This window comes from Coptis chinensis, chromosome 7, assembly GCF_015680905.1.
Source record: "Coptis chinensis isolate HL-2020 chromosome 7, ASM1568090v1, whole genome shotgun sequence".
Lineage (NCBI taxonomy): Eukaryota > Viridiplantae > Streptophyta > Magnoliopsida > Ranunculales > Ranunculaceae > Coptis > Coptis chinensis.
Genome location: NC_141462.1, coordinates 96895707 through 96919051, shown reverse-complemented (window position 1 = coordinate 96919051; position 23345 = coordinate 96895707). Strand labels below are relative to the sequence as shown.

The 23345-nt window shown below is 35.1% G+C and overlaps 2 protein-coding genes across 3 annotated transcripts; both read right to left on the bottom strand.

The window, feature by feature from the left end:
- Nucleotides 1–2968: 2968 nt before the first annotated feature.
- On the bottom strand, nt 2969–11766 carry LOC147490370 (putative LRR receptor-like serine/threonine-protein kinase At1g06840). Its single transcript, XM_086569731.1, has 20 exons — nt 11285–11766; nt 10982–11132; nt 10577–10648; nt 10352–10423; nt 10131–10274; nt 9967–10038; nt 9788–9859; nt 8770–8841; nt 8261–8329; nt 8078–8146; nt 7791–7862; nt 7586–7672; nt 7287–7355; nt 6508–7025; nt 5848–6006; nt 4947–5230; nt 4702–4753; nt 4378–4628; nt 3910–4044; nt 2969–3539 (listed from the first exon to the last, which is right to left on the bottom strand). The coding sequence occupies exons 1-20, from the start codon at nt 11370–11372 to the stop codon at nt 3195–3197; spliced, it is 2853 nt and encodes a 950-aa protein (XP_086425857.1). The 5' UTR covers nt 11373–11766; the 3' UTR covers nt 2969–3194.
- Nucleotides 11767–12375: 609 nt separating this feature from the next.
- Nucleotides 12376–22854, bottom strand: LOC147490369 (putative LRR receptor-like serine/threonine-protein kinase At1g06840). 2 transcript variants are annotated; one of them, XM_086569729.1, is made up of 21 exons: nt 22237–22854; nt 22051–22156; nt 21242–21392; nt 20745–20816; nt 20550–20621; nt 20263–20406; nt 20100–20171; nt 19776–19847; nt 18885–18956; nt 18399–18467; nt 18179–18247; nt 17927–17998; nt 17713–17799; nt 16436–16504; nt 15699–16210; nt 14902–15060; nt 14424–14707; nt 14205–14256; nt 13878–14128; nt 13489–13623; nt 12376–12990 (listed from the first exon to the last, which is right to left on the bottom strand). In XM_086569729.1, the coding sequence occupies exons 2-21, from the start codon at nt 22139–22141 to the stop codon at nt 12649–12651; spliced, it is 2847 nt and encodes a 948-aa protein (XP_086425855.1). In that variant the 5' UTR covers nt 22142–22156; nt 22237–22854; the 3' UTR covers nt 12376–12648. The 2 variants fall into 2 exon arrangements, with proteins under 2 accessions (XP_086425855.1, XP_086425856.1); XM_086569730.1 differs by having other exon boundaries at nt 22051–22148; nt 22237–22407.
- Nucleotides 22855–23345: the final 491 nt, after the last annotated feature.

The window sequence follows — 23345 nt, the reverse complement described above, 5'->3', positions numbered from 1 at the left end:
TTAAAGAAATGACTCTAATATGAGAGTTAGGATGAAAGATAATATTTTCTAATAGTTTTAAAATGGAAATATTTTTTAGTTTGAGTGTATTTTAATTCTTATAAAAAAGGTTTTCATGTTATAAGAAATTTGGTTGCAATATAATATTAATATATAATAATTATGCATATTTGCAAATATTTTTAGAATAATTAATATAACAAACCCGGCGATCTTTGAAGATTCCACCTAGTGAGTCATGCATAATTTAAAGAATAATTTTGAAACTAGATAATCTTCGATGATCCCACATAGTAAATTAAATTTATGGAAGTTTTATTACACACCACATTGGATTTTTGGATTATTAGGAGTAATTAATGGGAAATCATAAACTTTATGCAAATTGCATTAGAGTAACTTTACGGATAATTAGAAATTGAATTCCTTGAAAAATATTTATGAGAAAATTGAAATGGTATGCAAATACATCAAACAAATCTCAAATAATAATGGGGAAACCGAATAATGCATTGAACTTAACTCAAAAAATAATTAACATAAAATCGAATGCAATTGCATTGAAAACCTCATAAAATAATTATTTTAAACAAATTTTTAAAAATAGTTAACACTCGAAAACCTCAAATAAATAATTAGATGCGGATGTATTGAACTTTAAAAGAGTTTTGGCTGGATCCAAATGCAATGAACTAATCTCAAATACTTTGGGAAACATTAAAAATGGATCTCCAACTAACATAAATGAATAATTAACGGAAAATTATAAATTTGATGTAAAACTAACCTCAAAAAATAATTAACCGAAAGGAAACTTGATGTAAATGCATTGAATTAACCTCAAAGAACAATTAACATAAAAACCGCATTGAACTAACCTCAAAGAATAATTAACGGAAAACTAAAAACCGAATGCAACTTTGATTAAACTAAAATCGAGATTAACTATCGGAAATCAAAATTGGATGCAAATGCATTGAAATAACATAAAAAATGGTTAACTAGAAATCGGAAGTCGGATGTAATTGCATCTTGACCTCAAGGCATAAATATCCACTTTTTAGCCTTCTCATATGAGTAATTACAAGTAACTGAAAATGAGTTTATAAAATATCATGTATGCAAGTGTATAGAAATTGTTTTAACCTAGAAAAAAACAATTTTTTTTTTTGCAAATATATTGAACTAACCTCAAAAGAAATTATTGGAACCGGATGCAAATGCAATGAACTAATCTCAAAGACTAATTAACTAAAGGACGTCTTGAATTAACTTTAATGAATAACTACGGAAATCATAAAGTGGATATCTTAACCTCAAATAATAATTAGCGGAAATCAAAAACTTTGCAACTGCATTGTACTAACTTCAAAGAATTTTCGGGATGCAACATACTATATTAAACTAACCTCAAAGAATAATTAATGGAAAATCATAAACTTGGTGCAAATGCATTGAACTAATAACCCTAAAACATATTTGTATTTTATGTGGGGAATAAATGTCTCGACAAATATAGTTTTGCATTTTAAGTAGTGTTTATTATAATTCTTTTTATTGTGATTGGGAATATCTTGCTATTCAAGTATCTTCAATATTACCTTCAAAGCATTGGGCATTCTCACAAAACTTCAATTATTAAACCTAAAAAAAAAAAAAAAGTCGATTAGTTTTATCAAGATTTGGTGCTTCCTTTTTATAGAGAGTGGTGCAAGAAATTTAAATGAGTAATTAATATAATTTTCATATCTCATAACTATGCATAGTTCTTAATATTTTTAGAATAATTTAATATAACGGCACCCGTTAAGGGACACGTTCATATGATAAATCTTTTCAAGTAGGAGTAGTGTATTATTTGAGGATATGGAAACAATCAATCTGTTTTAGTGATTTTACACATTAGTAACGTAAGTTTCGAGCGGTTGCTAAATCACCATAAATCTAATAAAACTATTATACAAGCTAGATCGAGTTTAAAATAATCTTATTTGAAAATTATAGATTAATATTCTAAACCATAAAGTGAATAGACTATCTCAATTTGATCCCTTAGTTTCCAAGAACTTATGCACCATAATCGATGTTCATTAATTATTTTGGTTTATTTTCAATAAAAATATATTTGATTCAAAAAATTTGCCAGCTAAATCACTTAAATCTAATAAAAAACTATATGTAGATCGAAGTTTAATATAATTCTATTTGAAAATTATGAATTAATATTCTAAACCACAAAGTGAATAGGTATCTCAATTTGATCCCTTGGTTTCAAAGTACTTATTCAATTAGATTTCAGGTTTATTTTTAATAAAAATATAGATTGAAAACCTAAATCACCATAAATATAATAAAACTATTATACAAGAAGATCGAGTTTAAGATAATTCCGGATTAATATACAAAGTGAAGGCTATCTATTTGATCTCTTAATTAATCTCTTAATTAAGTTCTTTATTTTATAAAGACTTATTGCACCATAATCGCTGGTCAAAATATATTTCAATAAAAATAATTCTCGATTCAAAATGAGACAGACATTTTATAAAACATTTTCAGCCCACAAAATATTTAATAGATCCCGGGCGTATGTCCGGGTCCAAAATCTAGTAAATACTAAAAGCCCAATACAAATATTAGTCTGGATTGATCTGCAATCTCTATATTATAGTAGTCGGGTCTTTAGGAGGCACACTTCTCAACCAAACAATGTATTTCTAATATCTATATTTTAAGATTTTAGAACTACCTCCTTAATATCTCTATTTTAAGATTTTATAACCACTTATCTTAATCAATTATGCTAATCAGTTCATTTTTTTTTAAACAATTTACAAAAAAGCCTTTCACTTTATTGAAATTAGAATTAATTTTATATTATTTAAAACAATTTAGAAAATTTCTTTCAACTCTTTCTAATGTTTTTATGTTATTTTTTAGATTACATCTAGAATTCAAAAAGGAGAGATGTTAAAAACACCGATGCTTAGGTTCGCATACTTGTTGTATTATTATGTTCCAATTCATCATTTTCAGATTACGTTATTTCTAGTTAACAAAAAAACAGATTACGTTGTTTCTTTTCATCATGTACATCAAACCTGCCCTACTTTCCCCGGCCGTATATTCTATTTACATGCAACGCAAAGTGATCAATCACGAGAGTTTTATTAGTTACAAGAAAACTTGTATCTTCATCTAGGAGCAATAGCAGTCATCACTCCACTAACAAGGTCACTTCCAGACACATCTGATGACACGTACGGGTTTCTGCTTGTTGTCCACGTTGATGATGATGATGTTCCTGTTTCTGACTCACCAACCTTTGATTCTGATGGTCCTGTATCAGATTCCGGCATCATGAGCCATATGTTCTCCAGTTCCCGCACTACATCTGCCATCGAAGGTCGAGCATCTGTAACATCTTGGCAACAGTTAAGGGCCAATGTCACAAACCTCTCCGCACATTCCGAAGGATATGATCCCATGCGTCCATCTATCACTGAGAATACCACCCCAGATTGATAGGCCAACCTCACCTACGTTTGGAGACATACATATATTAATTAATAGTACCAAAAACTATATCCAAAAGAACTACATATAACATCAACTTAACCCTATTGATGCAGCTGTTTCAGTTGAATTACAAATCCAGAGTATGTTCAAGGACGACTGGATGGAACGAAAATGATGTAGTTGAGAATCCATCTCAGAACACAGAGCATAGACAACTTTTGTACATGCAAGTACAACAAACACACATACTAACCTCGCCCATCTTATTCTACCAGTTAATTATCATGATGAGCAATCCATGAATAAGTCAATAGTACCTCTGCTCAATAATATTCAACTGGATTGACAATAGATTCAAAATTCATGTAAGAATAGGCGGCAAAATCATACCTCTCTAACAATGTTTTTACCATGTGTAATTGGCTGACTCCCTGTTAACAGCTCTAAAAACACAACCCCAAGGCTATAGACATCACTCTTGTCTGTCAATTTATGTGTTAAGAAGTATTCTGGATCGAGGTAACCCTGCCATGATATAAACAAAATTCACTTCATCCAGCCATCACAAAATTGAAAGACAATTCACTTTTGGGAATTTGATAAGTTTATGATGTAATCGATAATAATAACAGTAACAATTATAATAATAATAGTCATCATCATAATTATATGTACAATTATAACAACACATTAACAACGTTATTGCTTGCTTGCTTGGCAAGTTAGTGTTCTAACTTGATTTAATTTCCTGAATAGCAAGTAATCCGATTTTAGTAGGTTTTATTTCCTTCCTATAAATAAGATCATTGCATTGGGAGCCAGAGACTAGTAGAACCATTAACATATACTCATGCTTACCGGCGTTCCCTTTACAACTGTGGATACATGACCAGGTATGGTCCCTTCAATATCTGGAACTGGTGCTAGTCTTGAAAGTCCAAAGTCAGCAACCTTGGCATTAAATTTGGAGTCCAACAGTATGTTGCTGGCTTTGATGTCTCGATGGAATATTGGAGGATCAGCTTCATTATGGAGGTAAAGAATACCCTTTGCTGAACCCAAGGCAATCCTCAACCGTAGAGCAAAACCAAGAGGTCCATTTGATTTAACTGTGACATTATAAACACCATTGCTTCAGAACCAGAAAAATTAGAATTAGGGGAAGATAATGAACTCACTTACCAGAAAGGTGATCCCTCAGGGTGCCATTTGGCAGAAATTCATAGACCAACATCTGTTTATACCCAATAAGAACACAAAAAATATAATTCTTCTCCAAAAAAATTCATTACTCGATAAAATAAACCATGCAACAACCTAGTAGGGTTTATTGCTAAACCTAAGGAGATGAAGTGCGTATCAAATAATTCAACAATGGCAAGGAAGCACATAAAGGCTCGGTAATGCAGGAAAAACAGAGAAAGTACCTGTTCATCTTCTTCATCACAATATCCAATCAAAGAGACCAGGTTCCGGTGATGTACTCTTGATAGTAACTCAATTTCTGTGAGAAACTCTTTTTCTCCCTGCAAAGATCCTAAAAGTGCACGCTTTACGGCCACGATGGTTCCATCATCTAGAATACCTTTATATACCTTCCCATAGCCTCCTTGACCAATCTGGGTGGAGATATTGAATTTGTTTGTCGCCAATTCCATTTGTCCAAAACTGAAGCCTTGGACACCATCAATCTTTATTCTGATACTTGACACTGCAGGAGTCATGATAATCCCATGAGTTTCAGCAGACATTTTAAGGGGAGAAAACTGAATTACAACATTAGACACTATAACAGACCAATATCCGGGGCCAACAGACCAAGATGCAAGGGATGAATAGAGGAAATTGCATGCAATAATTCACATGATAGTTTCTAAACATTTAACCACAAATTTTGGCAACTCGAGTCACTGAAAGCTTCCATTAGGATGCAACAAAACTTGTTAGAGACGATTTCATTGAGGAATATTGTTCACAAATTCCGAGTTCAATGGTCTGTAACATTGATTGTCTGAAATCCCATAAATTATCATCATATGGGTAAGGGTTTCAGTTGGACAGGTGAACCATATAGAAAACTTCTTTCACCCAGAGATCTGGGCACACCTAATCACTTTAAACTAATTTCTTCAGTTTGGGAGAAAGAAATCTTTGCTACATATTTTCTTCCTTTGGTGTGTCTAGACATTTGAAGTCGAGTGCACGTGCACAAACCCACATACACAAAAAGAAAAAAACTGTCCTCACATCTTATGACTTTTTCATTACTACCATACATACTTCATTTTCAGATTCAAGATCTCAGTATCTCACTATAGTAATACTTACAATGTCGTTTTCTTGAATTAGTACAATGTTTTGCCGCATGTCTTCTCATGATAAGCACTGACACGGTGGCAGATAATGCAATTGCAACTGCAATAGCTCCCAATACAATGGCAACCAAGGCACCCTTGCTTATTCCTGATCTAGGAAAATCCAGGACCACTGCACCAGAAATATAAGGATGAACCAGATATCAATTTTACTTGCATAATTTTGGATAGAAGACCAAAAATTGGATTGAAATTGCAAGCTGTATTTGCCTCTCTGTCTCTGCTGCTGAACCCAAGAGAGATGGAAGATTATCATGTTCCAAGCCCAGCATAAATATGTAAACATAGGTAAGGTTCATGTATAACCTATAATGAACGGTTATAGTGGTAGTGCTACGTATACAGCAGGCATATAGGGGATGGACAGCCATTTTGTGAAGATTAAAATTAAAACTAATAATTAATACACTACAAAACAACATTACTCGGGGCAAGTTTTGGCATAGGGATCTACTATGGTGGTCCACTTGATGTTGCATATGTGCAGAATTTATATCCGGGTTTTGCACTGTAAAGTTATAAAATCCAGAGTCTCTGCAGCTGGTTGTTAGCAATATTAATCCAACTTCTTTTATGTACCTTCAGCAGGTAAAATAGGGATTGCATGACGTACCATTTGTGTAAGGTCCCGAGAGAGTGAAATTGAGAAGTTCATGTGGCCCAAATATATCATTTTCTGGAGTGTCTGGTATAGTCCACCCTGTGAACATGCTCCTGATTCTTCGAATCTCACTCTCATTAAAGGTATTAGAATGGTTATTGAACTCTGGAAACAACTTCAAGTACATTCTCAGTCGAGGTCCCGCTTCCCAGCTAAATGAATCAATATGTAACTGATAAAGATTTACTTTAAGACCACTGGTTATGTATACCTCAAATGGGTACTCATAGGGAAGAAAATCTGAGAACCCAGGACTTTTCATACGATATCCAACTTTAAGAGGAACTGCACAGAAGCAAGGCACAGGAGAATTTTCAACAAACTCATAGTATTCAGGGCACAATTGACTTTGACATCCTGCTAAAGTGGTTTTTGAGCTCTCTAATACTTCCTCAAATCCAGTCTGAGATCTACAATAAGGGACTATGTTGAGTTGGTTGGCAACTTCACACACAGGATTGCCTCGAAGCCTGATCAAGTAAAGCTAATAAAATCACAACAATGAAAACAAAATTTTGAAATCAAGCGCAAACAATTCTAGCTAATTCACAGCTGAACTAAAACAACCAGAAATGATAAAACGAAGAGTACAGATGCATCGAAGTTCAAAGAGCTGCAACTGAAATAAACTAAAAATTCAAGAAACTGGCAGCGCTCTTATGCAACTGAGTTAAGAGGAAAGGAAAAAAAAAAACTGCATTATGAATCTGAGGCTGCATTACCAAACTCACCTGATGGTGACATTTGCAGGGGGGTGTAGCCTTCCTGAAATATTTGAAAACAAATTGTTCTGGAAATCCCTGCAGCATCAAATCCCACCATTTATAGTTTCATACCAATATCAATCTTAAATCTTACTACCTAAACAAACTACTACTGTTTATCTTCATTATGACGCGGTCTTTGTCATAAATAAACATTGCATGGGAAATTATGCTCTGATGCTTTGCAAGACACATACTTGAGAGTCCATTGAAGCGAAGATGATACTAAACCAGAAAAATGCTCATTTTACAAAATCACTTCTTACAAGAGAAGACTCTCAGTTGCATTGAAGATCCTGTTTCGCCAAACGGTGGATGGAACAACTCCACTTAATGAATTGTTCTCCAACGACCTGAAACGGAGAAAGATGACCATACTAAACCAGACTGATTCATCTTATAAATACTCTTATGACATCACAATCGAATTGAAATGGGAATAAAAGTAGAAACTTTAATATGCCCACTCACAATCTCTGCAGACGTGGAAGTCCTGAAAAGTTGGCAGGAATAGGTCCACTGAGGTTGTTGAAAGACAGATCACTGCATATTTATAACTCAAAGATTATTCCAATGTATCTAGTGCATGGTGACACACACTGACATGATCTAAGGAAGATTTCTAAGCTTCCCTATAAGTCATAGTTAAAAACCTTAACTTTTGTATAAAATACTAATTATGTTTAACATGTCAAAAGAGATGGCAAGCAAAGCAAAGGAAATAATCTCTACATTCAGACAAGAAGAACAACACATACATTGTAGTGATGTTATCAGAAAGCTTATTCGCTGGTATGGATCCATTGAGATGGTTCCAGCTGAGATCTCTGAATCACGAAAAGACATATCCGCCATTAACCTAGTTTCTCTTACTTAGTAGAAGTGGGCAGATTTTCCATATTCTTACTGAAATTAATCACCAGCAATACTCACGAACTTACAAGTAACCAAGTTTTGGTATTCTGCTCAAGTCAGGAACTGCTCCTTGCAAGCTGCAGTTTCTGAGAGTCCTGGTAAACCAAACAAAGCTGAACTAAAAACAGATTCCACAAGAAGATACTTGGACAAAAGCATAAATTGCTTGAATGTGATCTCAAAGCCATTAGCACTTCCAAGAAGGCCAATAAGCCAACAGTTATCTTCAATATGTCAACCAACAAGAACGGCATTTATCTTTCTCGCGTGCTGTAGATAATGAAAGCAGGTTCACCGTCTGAAATGAGTACCCGCCACTATCAGAATGGATTTGAAGGGTTTTGGGGAAACAAGTCTACCATAGTCGTCAAGGAAGGCTCTGTAAGGTTTATTTATCAAGAATATTTTGCAGGCGAGCAAAGATTCACTATCATAATTCTCTGCTTATATACATCGGGAGAGTCCTCCCATGTCCCATCTTAATCTTTCAGCTAATACAATAAACAACGTATACATGCATGTAGAATAGCCTTACAGCTTCAACAATTCTGACATGTTTTCATATGAAGCTGGAATTGCCCCATCAAATCGGTTGTTATCAAGTTGACTGCAAAAGAAATATGGAAAGAATATTATAAAAATACAAATGAAAGTTTTCTCAAGTACAGTGTACACAAGCAATACCGACATATAACTAAAAGATTTTTGAGAGAAATTTCAGAGGAAAGAGAACAAGTACATTGCTTTTCTCCACACTCTTAAAATTTAGGAACATCTAACTCAAAACCAATTGGTGATGAGTGAAGAGACCCAGGAACTTGTAGAGTTGTATACTGTATCACAAAGCTTTAATCATCCTATGTGGGACTGTATTATACCAAACATCTCAACATACCCCATAACGTCTGGCATTATTTGAGCCTAACATGTGGACAACAATGACGTGGAGTAAGCGTGCCTTTGAGCCAAACACAATAGTCTGCTCTGATACCATCTCAAACTTTAGGAACATCCAACCCAAAACCAATCGGTGATGAAGGGAGAGGCCCATAAACTTTAATAGTATACTACAAGGCTTTAAACATACTGTGTGAGACTATACTAAACATCTCCACACATGCCATGATGCCATACAATATAGACTAAACCTTGAAATCTATGCTACAATAAACTGTATATGACATGGAGTTGTCTTTTGGATTGGGATTGAGATCCAACCTTTGGACTCCCATCTCATGTCAGCAAAAGTTGGACTGGAACAACAATCTAATGGATCAAACTTTCTAATTTTCTTTTGGGAATTCTTGGGAATTCTTGGGAAATCTGGAATCTGTTTTATAGGACTTAAAGTGATAAAAATATGTTTTTTTTAACTTTGAAGTGATGCATATAAATTAGTTGATACCATCAACCACTTCCTACAAGGTGTTCTTATCAGAGAAAACATAAGCGAGATGGTACAACCCAAATATGAAGAAGGGGAAGAAAAAATACAAATGGAATAAATTTTCCTATCAAATTACCGAAATGGAAAAAAAAAAAAAAATGCTTACAGTATCTGCAGTCTGGGCATTTCGGCAAATTCTGGTGGAAGATACCCAGATAGGTCATTGTTGTCAAGCAAGCTGCAGAAACTCACATTGTCAGTGATAACTAACAAATCCACAACGAAAATGAGTTGAAATGTTTTTCGCCAGTGGATACTATTTGATCTACACAGACAGTAACTTACAAATGGACAAGCATGGGTAGCTTGGAAAGTTCAGAAGGAATGTGTCCACTAATTGTATTATTGTTCATGTGACTGCACAGGAAAACGTAAAACATCTTACTTGTGTGCATATGAAAAATCTAATATTATTGACATAGAGCCAAGGAAAAATGTTATCTGCTCACAAGTGCTTTGCTTTTTTCATATTTGCAAAAGATTTAGGTATTGGTCCGGATATGTAGTTCTCGTCTATCTGTAATCTGTTCAAGTTAGGAAGGAAGCCTAACTCTTCAGGCAAAGACCCCGTTAATTGGTTTCCGTTCAAGAGCCTGCAAGTATACAGTTTAAGTGCCCATTAGATATCAAAACTATAACAAAATAAACTATAAATTCTTGCAAAACTTACAGGAGCTCCAAAGATGTAATCTTTCCGATCTCCTTCGGTATACTCCCACTAATTTTGTTCCACATGAAATCCCTTTTAAAAATCAACAAGACGTTGCATCAGTATGAATGAGATAATAGAGATGGATTGGTCACTGAGTGAATAAATGCCGAAATGTTCAAGATTCAGAAAGATTTTTGTTAAAGCATTCGGAAAAAAAAAATCTTCAGGTATATTGTAACTCACAATATTTGCAAATAAGAAAACCTTCCAAGCTCAGGTGATAAACTTCCTGATAGATTCATATTCAAGAATAGCCTGCAAAAAACATAAATTCAAGAGATTTTGAAATGGATTCATAACATCTACCATATGAGAATGTTGATACACGAGTGCACCAATGAAACCAAAATATGTTGACTTGTAATCCATTAACTACAGAAACAAGTCACTCCCCAGTAACAAAACAATGGCATTCAACTGTAAACTAAATGGAATCTTGACAAAATAGGAGCAAATAGAAGTGGAAAACGTATGAGCTCTTTGCTTATGTTTTCATCAAGTTGTGTAAGAATAAAATAAAGATTCTTTCTTCCTTGATAAATAAAACGTGTCGAGTGCCCATATAAAAAGTAAAGAGAAAGCACATACAGTTCTCTGACATGTAGGTATCCATCGTTGTGTGTGAAATTGAAGCAGAGAACTGCAGCCCAATTAGATGTACATGGATCCCCCTTATTCCAGTTCCTCAGATACTTGGTAGGATCATTCAAACTTTTCTTGATGGCTCGCAATGCGGTAACTGTAAACCGAAAGTTATTAAGTATTAAGAAGAATTCAAGCCAAGTGGCGCAGATAAAGTACAAGGAGCAGCACTCACAACTATGTAAAAATTTTACTGATGAAGTTTACACAAAAAGTTTAGTACGTAGGACAAATATGTAGTAAGTTTACCTTCAGTAGGATCAGTAGTTTGAGCTCGAACTTGACAGCTGAAGCATAATAATAATAGAAAAACAAGAAAAACTCGCATTTCTATCATAATAATATGATGATCAACCCTGAGAATGAAAGGCCGAAATTGAGGGAAGAAGAAAGAGTTTTGTTGTTTATTAGTTTGGCGCGCTTGACTTGACTTTTTTTGTGTTTTGTTACGACCACTATTTAGTATTTAAATAGACATGTCATTTAAATAATAAAAAAAGCCTGGTACGACTTTTTTAAGTAAATTCAAGCCCATTTTTAGCTAACTATAGAAATCATAATCAAAGGTTGTCTATCAGCAAATAACAAACTTATTTATTACTAGTATACTGCTAATCAGTAGAGGCGTGAGTGGAGAGAGGGAGGAGTGGAGATTGAGAATGGCCCGTGGAGAAGGAAGGGAGAGAGACGGAGACGGATGAAGAGATGAAAACAGACAAAAACCAACCAAATACATTTTTGTCTACGTACCCCTACTCAGAACATGTCATTTTCCATAATTTTCAATTGTAACATACTAACGTGTACCTTCCTAATTTTTGTTTATTGATTAACTTATCTCACAGAGGTACTTGTTGCCTTGGTTAAACCACTTGATTGTGTGACATATAATCTTGCAAGTTACGTCGATGGATCCTTTGTTGGCTTTACATGTTGTCTGTCTCCTTCAACAGTTCAACCGCCACTAGTCCACTACTCCATAGTCCATATGTTTCAATTTCATGCTGCTATCCATCCAAAATGTCTTTGTCAGTGTTCACACTCCATACTTTGACTGACTTAAAGTAAGTTGGATGGATTTTGTGGACAAAAAACCATTCAGTAAAACAACCAAGAGCGGCTACTTGTATAATAATAATTAGTGTCAATGTTTGATGCTAAATAGACTCGAATAAAACTGGAAGAAGAACTAAGCTGCCAAGGTTTCAAATTATGCCAAATTTGATACTTGGCTTGAATCTGAAGCAAAACTAGATTACTGAATAAATAATTAATGTAATTTAATTCCAAAAGTTAAAAATTATGAAACCATAACCAGTACAAGACAAGGCAAACTCATATACTACTGCTAATTCTTTAGATTTGAAAATTTCTTGCAGCAGTAGGTTCACCCTTTCATGAAAAGCTAATTTTCAGATCATAACATAGTTACATAGATCTATCGTTTTGTATAAATACCAAAAGAAGTGTTACCATAAACAGACATAGGCTGCAATAATGACCTCCTAGTTTTAGTCTATTTACATGCAGGATGAAAAAGTACAAGGATGTAGTATCCAATTTATGTTTCTAGAGTGCAAACTGATACCGAAAATTTGAACATTTTTCAAAGTTCATCTAGGTCTGATCGTAGGAATCACTCCACTGACAAGGTCACTTCCAGACACATCTGCTGACACGTAGGGGTTCTTTGTTATTGAAGTTGATGATGGCGGGGTCCCTTTTTTGGGGGGAGCTTCCATAGACTGTGAAGTTCCTTTGTCAGATTCTGGCATCATTAACCATATATTCTCCAGTTGCCGGACTATATCTGCCATTGAAGGTCGAGCATCCGTTTCATCTTTGCAACAGTTTAGAGCCAGTGTCACAAATCTCTCTACACATTCAGAAGGATAAGATCCCATGCGATCATCTATCACTGAGAAGATCATCCCAGATTGATATGCCAAGTTCACCTACGTTTGGAGAAGTATCATAAGGAAAAATAAAATAAAAACACTGTATCCAACAAGTCGCATGTGAAAATACAAACACAGAGACCTGCTAGTGCTCTATAACGATTCCTGGCTACACAACAGACTGATATGTGGGTGGTCATGCTTAATTACGTTATGAAAAGGATGTCATAACAATGTTCAGCAACATCTACAGGTTCAAAAGTTTAACATGCTATCCTCAACCATCTGTAACGGTTCTCATAACCACCAGTATTACTACATTTTACATGAACCAGTCGATAGATTGATGGTCAAATCATACATTACCTTGAATCTTTACCTAGGAAATTATGAAGAGGGAAAGAAGAATATGTGGATTCTGCCACAAGAGTTTAAAGTTGAAAACACAGATTTTTCATTAATTTGTAAATAATGCTGCTAATTGCAACTCAGTCCTTCTCAGCTTGACAGATACTAAATTTGAATCTTAAGTACGAGCAGGATGTCGAATATTACCTCTCTAACAATGTTTTTACCATGTGAGATTGGATGCATCCCTGTCAAGAGCTCTAAAAACACTACCCCAAGGCTGTAAACATCACTCTTGTCAGTTAACTTGTGTGTTAAGAAGTATTCTGGATCGAGGTAACCCTGCCAAGGTATAAACTTATTTCAATTCACAATATTTGAAGCAAACTGAAAGTGGCAAAGTTAAGGTCAACTGAATCAACCTTTGAAAAATTTAATTGTTCTAGTTGGAAGAATGATGCCAAAAAGAAGAAATACCAAATTCAGTTCAGGTAGATCTTTTGGTTATTAATAGTAAAGGTAAGATTTCTGTTATAATCATAATAAATTCAAGAAGCCACTGGGCCGGCAAGCCATTAAATGATACTCATGCTTACTGGAGTGCCCTTCACAACAGTGGATATGTGAGCAGGTGTGTCCCCTTCAATATTCGGAACTGGCGCAAGTTTTGAAAGTCCAAAGTCAGCAACCTTCGCATTTAATCTGGAGTCCAACAATATGTTGCTGGCTTTGATATCTCGATGAAATATGGGAGGATCAGCTTCCTTATGGAGGTAGAGGATACCCCTGGCTGAACCCAAGGCAATCCTCAACCGCATAGCAAAATCAAGAGGCTCTTTTGATTTAACTGTGAACATACAAACACCATCACTTCAGACTAAGATTAATAGACAGAATCAGAGGAAAACAATAAAATGATTTACCAGAAAGGAGATCCCTCAAGGTTCCATTTGGCATGAACTCGTAAACTAACATCTGCATACACACCCAATCAGCACAAGAAGAATATTATCATTTTTCAAACGTTAACGGCGGGAAACCATGTTTGGCTATAGGTTATGAATCTAAGGGCCAACTAAGTAGTTCATTTGAGGAAGAAGTATGCAAAGGGTCCAGGAATTGAGGAAAAACTGAGAAAGTACCTGTTCACCTTCTTCATCGCAAAATCCCATCAAAGCAACCAGGTTCCGGTGATGCACTCTTGATAGTAACTCAATTTCTGTGAGAAATTCTTTTTCACCCTGCAATGAACCTTCAAGTGCACGTTTGATGGCCACAATACTTCCATCAGCTAAAATACCTCTATACACCTTCCCATAACCTCCTTGGCCAATCTGAGTAGAGTTATTGAAATTGTTTGTGGCCAGTGCCATTTGCACAAAAGTGAAGTCTTGGACACCATCAACTTTGATTTTGATCCTTGACACTGCAACGGTTTACATAGATATAACTAATACTGTTTTCAGACAATATATAGAAAAATATGAACTACAAAACTATTATCGATCCATCTCCAAGAGCATGCCTACTTTTTGCTCTATTACAAATTTGTACATTTAATAAAAGAATCAACAACATTCACAGGACAGCTTCAAAACTCTCACAGTAGGTAATACTTACATCGACGTTTTCTTGAAATTGTGCGTTGTTTTTCAGCTTTTCTTCTCATGATAAGGATGAAAACAACTGCAGTTAATATAATCGCACCTGCCACAGACCCCACTACTATGCCAGAAATGGCACCTTTGCTTATCCCTGATTTAGGAAAATCAAACACCACTGCAGCAGAAATAAGAATCATGAACCAGATGCCAGTCCGTGTCTCGCTTAGTGGTGAATATCAGATCAGTGAAGAAATAGAAACAAATTACCAAAAAGAGAAGTAAGCTTGTTATCTTCCAAGACTACATAAAAAGTTTTTAAGGTTCTATGCATAAAAGGTTTCTAAGGTTTCGGTATAACTTGGAACAGTGGTACTGTAGACATAATTTTTTTGAATCGGGGCAATTTTTTTGCATAGGAACAAGTTACATGGATCACTGCAACTTATAATTTGCAGCATTACTACCAGATCAGTGATAAGCACTCCTTAGGTCCACCCAAAAGCTACTTACAAACTGGACTATGTAAAATTCGAAATTCTGAGTCTTTGCAACCAACCGTAATCAAAATAAGATAATTATTTTAACTCGTGAAAACTATCTTCATATATCATGTTAATTTGGCTGGTAAATAGGGGAATTACCCTATGTAACTATTTTCTTTCATTAATATATTTTGCTCATTCAGAAGAAAAAAAAGGGAATTAAACAAGAATTTCCAACCAGGGCCCCGGGATTAGTCGAGGTGCGCATAAGCTGGCCCGGACACCCGGTTAGCAAAAAGCAAAAAAAAAAAAAAAAGGGAATTAAACATACCTCTTGCATAAGGTCCCAAGAGAGTGAAATTGAGAAGTTCATAAGGCCCAAATATATCACTGTCTGGTATTCTCCATCCTGTGAACATCCTCCTGATTCTTTGGATCTCACTCTCATTAAACGTATTAGACTGATTATTGAACTCAGGAAACAACTTCAGGTACATCCTCAACCGAGGGCCCTCTTCCCAGATAAATGAAGCTATAGATAACTGATAAAGATCTAATGCAAGACCTCTAGTTAGGTAAACCTCAAATGAGTCCTCATATGCAAGAAAATCTGAGAATCCAGGACTTTTCAACCTATATCCAACTCTAAGAGGAGCGGCACAGAAACAAGGCACAGGAGCATTCTCAACATATTCATAGTCTTGAGGGCATGACTGTGTAAGACAGCTTCCTGGTGTATATGGTGAGCTCGTTGGTACATCCTGATCACCTCCAGTCTGAGATATACAGAACTGGGCTATGTTGAGCTGGTTGGCAACTTGACACACTGGATTCCCTTGAAGCCTGAATATCAAGTAAAACTAATGAAGATGCAACTCTAACAAGCTTTTGAATTCAAGTGCAGTAAATTTTAGTTAATTATAAGTATTTTGAAATGAAGGCCAAGTGCAAAGAAGTTGGAGAAAAGGTACCATTACAACCTACAATGATCTTGATATGGATGATTATGCAGCTTATTTCTAGAAACTAAAAAGATTGAAGGATGCATTAGCAAATGCAGAAACTCACATAATAGTAACATTTGTAGGGGGGTTAAGACTGCCTGAAATATTTGAAAGCCCATTGTTCTGGAAGTCCCTACAACATCAAAATGCACATCAACTTAGCCAAGCATTCATACGTATCAACTTCAGATTTTCTAGTTAAAAGGTAATAATGTTCGTCCTGAACGCAGTTGTATTAGCAGTAAACATGATCTAGGAATTTCACTATGCTGCTCTTAAGCTGCAATGGAGGGACAATGAGAGACCACATAATATCTGTTACATATATAGGGGAAGGACGAATGGAAGAAATCTGACACATGAAATCCTCTGTGCCAAATGTGGTCATGTGGACCTGCACGATAAACTAAGGACTTCCTATTGATGAAGATTCCTCTGTCAAGGATATCCCCCTCTCAATTGAATATATCTATCCAAGACAAAAGTTACAGAATAAAAATAAAGGCCCAAAAACTAATAGTTTTTTGGGTAATTTTCTTTTGAAAATGTCAAATTGCCAATTTCTCCATAAGCTCGAACTTTTGTGAATGGTCAATTCTATTAATTAATATATTAGAGGCTCATATATGTCAACACTCCCCCAACGGGAGAAACCAATGGCCCTAATACCATGTCAAATTGCCAATTTCTCCATAAGCTCGAACTTATGTGAAGGGTCAATTCTATTAATATATTAAGAGAATCTAAGGAGACATAGGTGGGATCACCCTTTAAAAATATTAGAAAGAGTTGATATTTCTGAAGATGCTCTCCATGATGAGGAGATCATTTTAACCAAAATCCTGCCTTATATTATTTTAAGGGACTGGGATCCCACCAATGTGTCAAAATAGTATGTCCTGATAGAGTATTAAGGATATAATTGCAAGTTAATGAGTGACTATGACACTATGTCCCACTATATAAACTTCTTAGGGTTTAACTAGTAGTGGGGATAATTTGATGAGATTGGATTTGACTTGGTTCCGAAATTCTCTGCTTAAACCCATAAATTTAATCCAGTGATCAATAAAATATGTTCTTTCGCAATGGGTACTATGGTACTAGACCCACGCTTCGATACCATGCAAATACCTATTCACTCCCTCTTTTTATTGTCAATCAAGAAAAGTATCAGGGCTTATCTCTGCTGGTCGGACCACCTATCCCCACCTATTCACTCCCTCTTTTATTGTCAACCAAGAAAAGTATCAGGGCTTAGCTCTGCTGGTAGGACCACCTATCCCCACCGTAGTATTTTTATTTTACAAAAAAATGCTAATATTATAGCTCATGTCTTACAGTAGAAGACTTTGGTTTCCATTGAAAGTCCTGTTTTGCCAAATGGTGGAAGGAACAACACCGCTCAAAGAATTGTTCTCCAATGACCTGCAATGGAAAAATGTTACCATAACTATATTATCACACCAATCTAGTTCATCTTTTAAATCGATTCTTATGACATGATAATGAAGTGAATGTAGATGCAGTAACAACACTAAGCTGTAGTACTCACAATCTCTGCAAAAGAGGAAGACCTGAAAGGTTGGCAGGAATAGGTCCATTGAGGTTGTTGTATGACATATCACTGCATATAGTACAACATAATCAGTTCCGTTGTTCCACAGCCAAGGAATGGAACACTGGCTTGAATAGATGGAGATTAAAACTTCCCTTAAGTCATAGATATACATGTTCTCCACAATATAAAATATGTTAAACAGAGACAGACTAAGTATAACAAACAGAATTGAATAACAGTACATACATGGTAGTGATTTCATCAGAAAGCTTATTTGATGGTATCGATCCATTGAGCTGGTTCCGGCTGAGATCTCTGGAAATTTAATGTCATAACCAAAGTAAACATTCCCATCATCAATCACAAAAATGCAGCTTATCTCCACCCTTGGAAGTGGTGAGTTTTACCATTGATTCATTCTGCGATAAGAAACTAAAGAAGTTACCAGCCAAATGCACAAACTTACAAGTAGCCAAGACTTGGTATTCTGCTTAGGTCTGGAACTGGTCCTTGCAAGCTGCAGTTCCTAAGACTCCTGGTAAACCAAAGGAAGGTCGAGTGAAACAGTTTTTAAAAGAAGATTTTAAACAAATGCATTGGATATTGCATTGCTGCATCGGATATAGCTTTGATGCGATCCGAGCATATGCATCATTTATTTACATAGATTTCAAAATCACAGGAATGACATTGATCTCATATGTGATTGAAAGACAATAAAACATAGCTACAAAGCTCCAAATGAGCATCCGCATGGGACTGAAAGGCTTAGGGAGAAAATAGTCTCCACAGAGATGGCCTTATAGGATTTAAAAATCAATAAGAATTGCATGACAGGTCAAGCATCTCCTTTGTCTAGTGTCTGCCGAATGCATAGAGAGAATCTTCTCATCTTAATCTTTCAGGTAAAACAATAATAAAGAAAAAAAATACCCCTGTACGATGGACTTACAGTTTTAATAGTTTTGACATGTTGCCATACGAAGCTGGAATTGTCCCTTCAAACTGATTGTTATCAACTTGGCTGCAGATGAAGAAAGATAAACTATAAAATCCAGTCAACGAGTTTAAGTACAGCGGATATTATAACAGCAAAATTGGACAAAGAGAAAACTTCCGAGTATAAACTCTAAGAGTAAAGGCTAAAGACTGCCTTGTTTTGTCCACACCATGAAATTATATATGTATATCAAAATTTCTTCATACGAAAACTGTACAAGGTTAAGGCATTGTCCCTATTGGATTCATATTGGTTCAATTTTGGGCTGAAAGTGCATTATATCAACAAACTAAATGGACCTTACCACCGTAGCCCACATACAACAACTATGCTGGGACTCTGGAACAGTGGAACCTATCCTACTTAGGATATAGGAGCAAGATAGTATATAGCTGTTAAGCAAACTACAGAGACATCTACAAATCATTTACAAACCTGCCCTAACCAGCTGTATGAAAGCTTAAGTTAGTTAATTTTGGTAAAAAATTCGTGAAATCAACAAAAAGAATTAAACTCTACATAATGATGGATAGATATCAATACTCAAAAGACAGAAGATGAATGTAAGAACTGAATGATACTTGGACAGAAAGAAAGAAATGAATAGTGATGTCCAAACTAGTTAACAACAAACATATGTATCTTTTAATTAATGGTGCTGCAGATGAAGCACCAATAAATCCAAGGAAATTAATATCATTAACAACTTATTACCATGTAGCAAAAGGAGTCTATTATACTCAAGCTAGCTAGAGGGCAAATCCCAAATGTTGAATTAATCAGAGAAATGAAATAGATTTCAATATCAGAACACTACAAGGTAAAAAGAAAAAAAAATCTTACAAAATAAGCAGTTGAGGCAATTCGGATAATTCTGGTGGAAGATTCCCAGATAAATTGTTGTTGTCCAGCAAGCTGCAGTAAATCCAAGCGTGGATAACAGTTAACAACAAAAAATGTTGTAAGACAACAATAAACTATCCTATTTAAAAGTCTGGAATAATGAGCTCCAAGAACAAATAAGAATGAAGAGACAGTCAATAACTTACAATGGACAAGACAAGAAATTTTTTAAAAAAAATCAGACAATAATCAACTATCTTATTGAATGTTTGGAATAAAGAGCTCCAGGAACAGATAAGAATGAAGAGACGGTCAATAACTCACAAATGAACAAGACTGGGTAATACGGAAAGTTCAGATGGAATGAAACCACTAATTGAGTTATTGTTCATGTGACTGCACAAGCCAAAAAAAAAGATCACTTAGTGCATATATATGGCAATAAAATTCAGTATTGACATATGAAACCAAAAAGTTTTATACTCACAAGTGCTTTGTTTTATTTAGGTTTGCAAATGTTTTAGGAATAGGTCCTGATATATGGTTCTGGTCTATCTGTATCCTGTTCAAGTTAGGAAGAAAACCGAGCTCGTCTGGTAAAGAGCCTGTCAATTGGTTACCATTCAAGAGCCTGCAATACATGAAAACACATTGAACATCAGAAGGCAAAGAGAGAGAGAAAGAGATGCTAAAAAGAAATAAAGCAATAAGGAAACAGACATAAATGCGTGGACAAAAATATTCATGAGAAAATCTAGCTTGTCTACAACTTACAGGAGCTCCAACGATTTGATATTGCCAACCTCCTTTGGTATACTCCCACTCATTTGATTCCACATGAAATCCCTTCAAAACCAACCGAAAAGACAATGCGATAGGAAGAAGTGGATATTAGAAGCAAGTAAATGCGGAACTCTTAAAGGGTTTATTTGAGCAACAGTTTTCACCATCAAGTATGTTGTAACTCACAATATTTTCATATATGAAAACTTTCCAAGCTCGGGTGATAAACTTCCTGAGAGATTCATATTCAGTAAATGCCTGCAGAAAAAATAGAACAAACAAAATGAGGGATCATCCCGAGACACTGATGATGAGACATATTTGCAAACTAAACATAATGAATTTGGATATATATTCTTCTGGGCTGTGATCTGTGGACATGAGAAAAGTTTTGAGATGATAATTCATCTGTATAGTCAAATAAGGATCTGTATCTGAGTGTGAGTGTCATACATTTACCAAAACAAATTGCTTTAGTAATTTCTTCTACTCTAAGCCCCTCTGACTTTGGTTCTATTTTGTATAAACTAGTAGCGACAAGTTACTTTCAGTATTAAATAATGTCAGGTAACTGCAAATCAGACTTTTCCTATCACCATGCATCTCATATGACCAAGAATAAATAGGATAGGAAACATAAGTAGTTAAACTGTGTAAGAAGAATGCATAGAAAAAACACATACAGTTCGCTGACATGCAGATACCCGTCGTTCTCTGTTGTATTGAAGCAGGAAACTCCTGTCCAGTTAGATGTACATGGATCTCCCTGATTCCAGTTCCTTAGAAACTTCCTAGGATCTTTCAAACTTCCTTTGATCGCTTCCAATGCACTAACTGTAAATTGATAGGATCTTCAGTATATTCTTATCGCATAAAAAATAAAGAGTTTCTAAGGAATATATATGAATTTATATTGTCAATACATTTTCAAACAAAATAAGAAGCCGAAATAAGTATGCTCACAGTACTTCTGTTTAACTCCAAATTTCAGTTGCATCAGGTATTAATTGTTGAATCAACCATTGCATTCGGGCATCAACTTTGATTTCCTAAAATGTACACCAAATAGGCCAAGGAGCGACCGTCTAAGAATATGAGAACCTCCCTCTTACAACACTTTCTTTAGGTAGTCATCCATTTTGAGGTCCTAGATACTTTACTGTATGTTTCAGGGTAAAAATTGCAGTACTGTTGCATTTCCCACAAACAGAAATCATTGCCCTCAGCAATTATCAATAGCAGGACTTTTCGGAAGAGAATTGATTGTGAAATTCAACTGGGTTCCTTCTATTAAAATGTACAAAATTGTTTGAGATGGCTATGATTCCACTATTTAAACCTCCTTAACATGATTGTGCTGTTTTTTTTTTCATCATATTTCAGCTTCACCCTTACCAATAAGCATCATATGATATATGTAAAGCAACTGTAGAGAGGTGAGACAAATTAGCATACACATGAAGAAAGTGGAAAAGAGCAGAAAAGTGATTACCCTCAGCAGGATCAGTGATTTGAGCCCCCACATGCTGCACAGCAACAAGTAGTACAAGTAGTGCTCCAAGCACCAAAAGTCTCACCCCCATCAGATAACTAAACAGCTGAGAAACACAATCAAATTCCAGCAAGAAATTGTACTAATTATTTAACTTTGGAGATATGGATATGCTCAGAAGAACACCTGCTCTCTGTTGAGTTGGAATAATTAATAACTCATTTCAACACAACCCCTTTTCTTCTTCTTCTTTTTCTTGTTCTGACCATTTCGCCTTTGAAGCTTGTTTTTTTTTTTTATTCCATTAAATACCAATTTGGCGCGCTTGACTTTAGTGTGTTATAAGTTGTTGAGACCATTCAATTCAATTGGAAAACCAAATACAACAGCAATAATAATAATAATAATAATAATACCGTAAAAGCATTTCCAATGCAAGTCAAAATAATCTCCCTATTATTACCTCCACATAGTTATTTATTCCCCCTCATTTCACCAAAAGTGAAAGCAAAGTGAAGTTGTACAATGCAAAAGTGAAAAAAAAATTCCAGACGGGATGTTGGATTTCGTCTAGAGATTTTTTGATTGAGACAGAATGTAACATCATCTCTGGTATTTTGTCTGAAGTTAAAAAAAATTAAAAAAATACACAAAATGAAACATTCTGTCTGAAAAAAAAATCGAAAAAAACACACGGGCAGAATTCAACATCCCGTCCGAAATTAACAAATCAGCCACTATCTCGGTGAAAGATTTCAACTGAAAAAAATAATTACCAATTTTTCACCTCTGCATTTCACACCCCTCTTTCAACAAAACCAGTGACTATATTCACAAACCCCCCAAAACCACCTACATTTCAAATGCTCAAATAATCAGATAATGAGCACATGTCTTCACTTACTTTTCCAGTTTATTTTTCTTCTATAAACTCTGGTGGCACATCACTGTAGGTATTATTAGCTTAATTAATGGATTAAACTAAAGTAGATAAAAAATCAGGAGACACTACAACTTGGATCATCTTGCACCAACTTTCTATATTTTAAAACCATGTAGGTACACATTTTCCACCATGATCTTGTCCTTGCTGCAGATGACCTAAAATCAATGTACGATGCATGTTTTTTTATTGTTAAAGCACGGCTGTGGATTTTAATTAGTGAATGTAATATGAATTTTACATGTTCAACACTTGGACTTCGTCGTGATTGTCCGTCCAGTAACTTGCAGATTTTCAATGTTTCTTTACCTTTGTCATTCAAAGTTTATGGCTTTCACTGGACCTACGCCTA

Bases quoted from the DNA above. Each gene is read 5' to 3' on its own strand.
- LOC147490370 (XM_086569731.1), bottom strand. From the start codon at position 11,372: ATGATAGAAATGCGAGTTTTTCTTGTTTTTCTATTATTATTATGCTTC. The intron at 8,330-8,769 runs GTAAGGCTATTC...TTGGTTTACCAG, and splicing joins ATGTCAGAATTGTTGAAGCT to GACTCTCAGAAACTGCAGCT. The intron at 7,863-8,077 runs GTATGTGTTGTT...ATAAATATGCAG, and splicing joins TCTGATAACATCACTACAAT to TGATCTGTCTTTCAACAACC.
- LOC147490369 (XM_086569729.1), bottom strand. From the start codon at position 22,141: ATGGGGGTGAGACTTTTGGTGCTTGGAGCACTACTTGTACTACTTGTT. The intron at 16,211-16,435 runs GTGAGTTTCTGC...CTTGATATTCAG, and splicing joins CCTACAAATGTTACTATTAT to GCTTCAAGGGAATCCAGTGT. The intron at 15,061-15,698 runs GTATGTTTAATT...TTTCTGCTGCAG, and splicing joins CTTGGGACCTTATGCAAGAG to TGGTGTTTGATTTTCCTAAA.